General features: G+C 46.2%; 1 protein-coding gene and 1 long non-coding RNA gene across 2 annotated transcripts in view; one reads left to right on the forward strand and one right to left on the reverse strand.

Annotated features, from left to right (window-relative positions):
• Nucleotides 1-11: 11 nt before the first annotated feature.
• On the reverse strand, nt 12-1113 carry LOC109478183 (the record flags this gene model as incomplete). The annotated part of the gene is made up of 2 exons (XM_019779646.1): nt 1098-1113; nt 12-760 (listed from the first exon to the last, which is right to left on the reverse strand). Coding segments are annotated over exons 1-2 (765 nt in total), but the record flags the coding sequence as incomplete, so codon positions are not given.
• An 11-nt stretch (nt 1114-1124) lies between these two features.
• Nucleotides 1125-5321, forward strand: part of LOC109478186 — a 9117-nt gene continuing 4920 nt past the window's right edge. Inside the window, exons 1-2 of the long non-coding RNA XR_002140716.1 lie at nt 1125-1372; nt 1576-1640. This is a non-coding gene — a long non-coding RNA (uncharacterized LOC109478186). The remainder of the gene's footprint in view (nt 1373-1575; nt 1641-5321) is intronic.

Consider the following 5321-nt stretch of genomic DNA (forward strand, 5'->3'; position numbering starts at 1 on the left):
GGAAGTCCTACTCTCATTCCGGCCAGTGTGACGATGTCCGTGTCTCTGTCTTCCTTTGCTGTGTTGTAGGTCTCGTGAATGTTGTCTGCTTCCATCAGCATGTGATGCCTTTCGTTCTCATAGCGGGGGCAGTGGTACAGGTAGTGGTTGGTGGTCTCCAGAGCGTCGCAGTTTGGGCAGTATGGTGAGACTTCAGGGTTTTTCCAGTTCTGGTACGCATTGAGTCTGGTGTGCCCGCTCACCAGCTGGTTGATGGTGACTTGTGTGCTTCTTCTACCAAGTGCTCTGCCTTTCTTCTTCATGTTTGTTCCTATCTTCAGCATGTGTTGACTTGTCGTGTTGAGTTCTGTTCTTCTATCCCATCTCTCATGTGCTTTTGTTTCAATGTGTTTCATGGCTTGATGCTTGGTCCAGGATGTGCTGTTTTGGGGGTTGGTTGATGCCTCGTTGGCTGCAAGTTTAGCTTCGTTATCTGCGATTTCATTACCAGAGATACCCATGTGCCCTGGGCACCATGTGATTTGTGTGGTGATACCTTGCTGTCGGAGTGCTTGTAGCTTGTTTCTGATGGTGTGTACCAGGGCGTTGTAGGCTTCCACCTGCTGTACTCCTATGACGTTCTCTATTGCTGCTTTGCAGTCACAGAGGATGAGTACTCTCTTGCTTGTGGTTTGTCTGCGGGTGATGGTGTCTATGGCCAGATGAAGTCCCTCCAGTTCCCCCTCATAGTTGTTGGACTTAGCGGCTACTGCTTTGCGAACTGCGAACGGTTTCAGGGGCACCCGACATGATCCCTTGGGTTTCTCCTCGTTTTCTCCGCGGAATTTTACACTACAACTATTCAGGCTGATGTAGGGTCGAAAACGCGTTGACGACTAAATTTTCACTAAAGCCACGAATAAGTACGACGAAACAAGAAAGCAACAATAGCCCGGATAGCAGTCTATCAAAGTTGAACGAACGAGAGCGTTGATAAACAGTGTGCTGTTGAAACCGTTACCCTCACGCTCTGACTGAGGACTAATTCGGACAAGGCCGGAAGACGGGCACGGGACGCTCGTATTACATTCTCAAACCAAACCAGGGGCCAGGCCTACCAGGGGCCAACAGCATTCCCCCGGTCCCTCAGAGAGCGCGGCTGTTTATTTGTGTACCGAGCCGGTAACGGTCGTGTTGTCACCAGATGAAAACTCGCTCGCAGTCACTACTATGTTTCTAGTCTTGTATCCACTCGGGTGTATGTTCACTATCGACTACACCGACGGGGCCCAAGTTCGACATCATGGAAAACCACGCGTCTGGGATGAAACTGTATGAAGAGTCAAACCTCATGTAGCCGGGATACCGAAGAGACTACAAGAATGGGAAGGAGGTACGTTATATCTCGTTTTCACATAATGTACGATTTGTACACTTCCGCCGTTAGAACCTTTTTTGTAATACCAGACATGTGGTAGCGCATGGATGAGATTTCAGTGTGTCCTGCAAGGGGGTGGGGGTGTGAACTATATGTAGTAGGCATTCGATTCTTCTGTGTGACTAACCGATTTTTTTTTTATTTTGGCCTGGTAATAGGTACACCACGCACACACACCCGTAAATGGATGGACACTCCCTCGCTGCCTGAAGGAAGAAGTCGGGTAAGTAGAATGCATTTGTGATCACCCCACTCTCAGCCTCTAACAGGTTATCAATCTCCTAGTAGGGTCGTGAATTGTATTAGATCAATACGTCATATTGTATATTAGATCAATATATACTGCCACTCAGATCTTTGGGTGTCAGCATACTGCATACTGGATACTGCTTGGAAAGTTTGAAACTGTATTTCAGCCACCCAAATATCTGCTTGGAGATTAGTATTAGATTACATGTGAGATAGCGGCCATGGGAGCTTCGCGGTGCCTTCCTCTTGTTGTTGAGAGGCGACTACTAGTAGACAGACGTTGCTAATTTTGCTTTGGGATTGAAAAACGGCTCCCTCCTAGACATCAGACTCAGAGTTTGACATCACAAAGCTAATTGCACGTTCCCTTATTTAAAAAGAGAAACAAATTGTTGTGTGCAACCAAAATAATATTTTTACTTTCTAACATGTGCGATTCAGGTCACCTCACTAGTTGAACTTGTCTTCCTGTGGGGAAGAGCTGATAAACTAGATACTGCTTGGAAAGTTTGAAACTGTATTCCAGCCACCCAAATATCTGCTTGGAGATTAGTATTAGATTACATGTGAGATAGCGGCATTGGGAGCTCCGCGGTGCCTTCTTCTTGTGTCTCTTGTTGAGAGGCGGCGACAAAATGGGTCATCTGGTTTCCATCTTTTCTCTGTGTATCAAACATGTGATTTTCTAGAGGGGCCCTGGTAGATTTGTCTTAGCAGATAGAAGAAAGTGTTGACAAAACAACTTTCACTAAATTCGAAGTGTGGGGTACCCGGAGCTTGGGTTTCACAGGCTCGATTAATTTCAGTAACTGATAGCAATGGCCTATGGAATCTGTAGTTTTGCCACCGTAGGATCTGCTTGGAGACTATAAAACACCCCCATGATGTCTATGTGGAGATTTCAGGGCAGAGATAAGAGGAAAACTACCGAGTGTTCAGGAGTGAGGATTGGGTTATCTTTGCGACTCAACCGTGACAGGGAGAGGTCAGTGATAAACACACGACATGGAGTCCTGGAGGTCCTGTAGGGACAACCGTAAACACAGTCCTAACATTTATCTCGGAGAAAACAGTTTCTTGAATTCACGGTTTCATCTGCATGTTGAAGGGGACATGTACTGTACATAAATTGGGCCTGACCTATATATATATATATATTTAACGGACTGCCAGAAATATCTGTGTGTGGGGGTGGGGGTGGGGGTTGGGGGCTCTGTCTCTGGTATATCATGCCAGAGCTGACCTATGGCCTTGGAGATGGTCCGGGATACAAGATTACGGCCTAGTCAGCTTTTTAAGTACCGGGTGTCTCATCCAAAGATGTGCGAAATGCGATCCACACTTCGAATTTAGTGAAAGTTGTTTTGTCAACACTTTCTTCTATCCGCTAATACAAATCTACCAGGGCCCCTCTAGAAAATCACATGTTTGATACACAGAGAAAAGATGGAAACCAGATGACCCATTTTGTCGCCGCCTCTCAACAAGAGACACAAGAGGAAGGCACCGCGGAGCTCCCAATGCCGCTATCTCACATGTAATCTAATACTAATCTCCAAGCAGATATTTGGGTGGCTGGAATACAGTTTCAAACTTTCCAAGCAGTATCCAGTTTATCAGCTCTCCCCCACAGGAAGACAAATTCAACTAGTGAGGTGACCTGAATCGCACATGTTAGAAAGTAAAAATATTATTTTGGTTGCATACAACAATTTGTTTCTGTTTTTAAATAAGGGAACGTGCAATTAGCTTTGCGAGGTCAAACCCTGAGTCTGATTGAAGTCTAGGAGGGAGTCTAGGTTTTTTTCAATCCCAAAGCAAAATTAGCGACGTCCGTCTAGCCTCCAGCAGGCTTTCCTTTTAGTTCCTACGGGGGTACTTATCGTAGAATTTGTTAAAAAGAAAGAAGTAAATAGTGTGACAGGAGAGTCAGTCCACGGGAGGATGAATTTCCCCCTTCTGAATAGCAAATAAACTCTACGGTGGCTAAACCCCTCTAGTCAATTATTCTACCTTTTGGCTAAATTTTACTTTATTCGAACCCACGTTGTTAGTATGGCTGTAGACTGTCGGGCCTGTCAAACCCCTATTCCAAATTTACTTATCCAGGGGTATTCTGCAAGCAAAAAGGCGAAATGGTTAATAATGTCAGGGTCATTATGCAGATTTCAAGCTCACCTCACTAATCCAATATACAGTGACTGTATGGGAGCTTGTAAACGTTTTCATGACCTTGCATTCCCCATATCTGCTTGAAGCTTTCCAGCTGTCTGACACCCTTCCCCTGACGACTAGCCTGACGGAACCTCGCTTTTCGCCGGCTCCCTAGTTAAACTAGGGAGCTTTTCGCCGGCTCGCTTTTCGCCGGCTCCCTAGTTAAAATAGGAGCTTGGGTTTCACAGGCTACCCTGACCATCAACCAACCAAGTGTCGCTGACGCCCCGAGTTTCTGTATCTGTACATGTATAGCCGGTATAACCGCCTTTCGGCGTAAACACCAGCTTCTCAGGCACGCGGCGCGGCGGCAGCTGACTTTATTACACCGATCGACTTGTTACACCTAACCCTTGAACTTCTAGCTCAAGACTAATTGTTTTAAGCTATCTAATGATAATGCCCCTACTGTATGGGGGCCTCCAAGGGGGGGTCCCGACAACGCTCTACGCTAAATTTTGAGAGCCGGCTACGTATTACGCTGAATTCCGGACGCCTCTCTACGCTCTACGCTAAATTCGAAAGATTCCGGACGCACTATGCAGAACTCAATCTGACAATCACCTAGCAACTACATGTTTGCGTGAAAACCTTTTTGATTTATTACATGTAGAGGTGACATAACTTGAATTAAAAGTAGTAACCGGCGGTCACTTCCTTATACATTGAAAGTATAGAATACAAAACGGGGTATTCAGTATTACCGCAGGTACCAACTTGACCGCGAGTCGATCGCCCGAAGATCGGAGGGAGATCCGTGAATGGAGGTAACATGGCCGTAGCCAGAATTTTGAAGGGGGGCCAACTTTGAAAAATGAACCTTCTGAAATGGCATTTCCTGCGTTTTTAGAGGGTTTCAAAGAAAAAATCAGAGATAACTTTTTCAATGACAAAGTGAGCAGTTTTCCTACAACGGATTCCAGCCTTGCTGGTGACACGAATCAGTTCATCTTTTAAAGAAAAGTCTTGGACCTTTAGATAAAAAGTGGACCAAAAAGTGGACCTTTGAGCCTTGTGGGGTTGTCGTCCGAAGGTAGAAAAGGCCGCAAACAATACAGCGTAATTTGTCAAAACGACTCAGCTGCCGATTGCTGACGGTCCCGCGTTACCCATCACCCGCACAATGACGGGGATGACATTGCTCTTTTCGGGAGTGTCCTCCATTACCCTGGCCATTGATCAGCAATGATGTTCCCGCTAAGAAACGTCTTGAGGGCCCCTATTGGGCCTTACAAGTCATGTGGTTCTAAGGCCTTCTACCCTCTTCATCTGTGGCCATCTGTGGCGTTTGGCCAATGGTCCTCCTGTACGTCACCGATGGTAAGGTCAATCTCGTACCCAGCGCATTGTGGGATCATTCCCATGTGTTGCCTTGTTCTTGTGTATGGCTCTGGGAACAAGTCTGGTGGATTGTTCGATTGTATAGAAGGGGGTAAAGCAA

This window comes from Branchiostoma belcheri, unplaced genomic scaffold, assembly GCF_001625305.1.
Source record: "Branchiostoma belcheri isolate BF01 breed outbred unplaced genomic scaffold, Haploidv18h27 scaffold422, whole genome shotgun sequence".
NCBI classification, from domain to species: domain Eukaryota; kingdom Metazoa; phylum Chordata; class Leptocardii; order Amphioxiformes; family Branchiostomatidae; genus Branchiostoma; species Branchiostoma belcheri.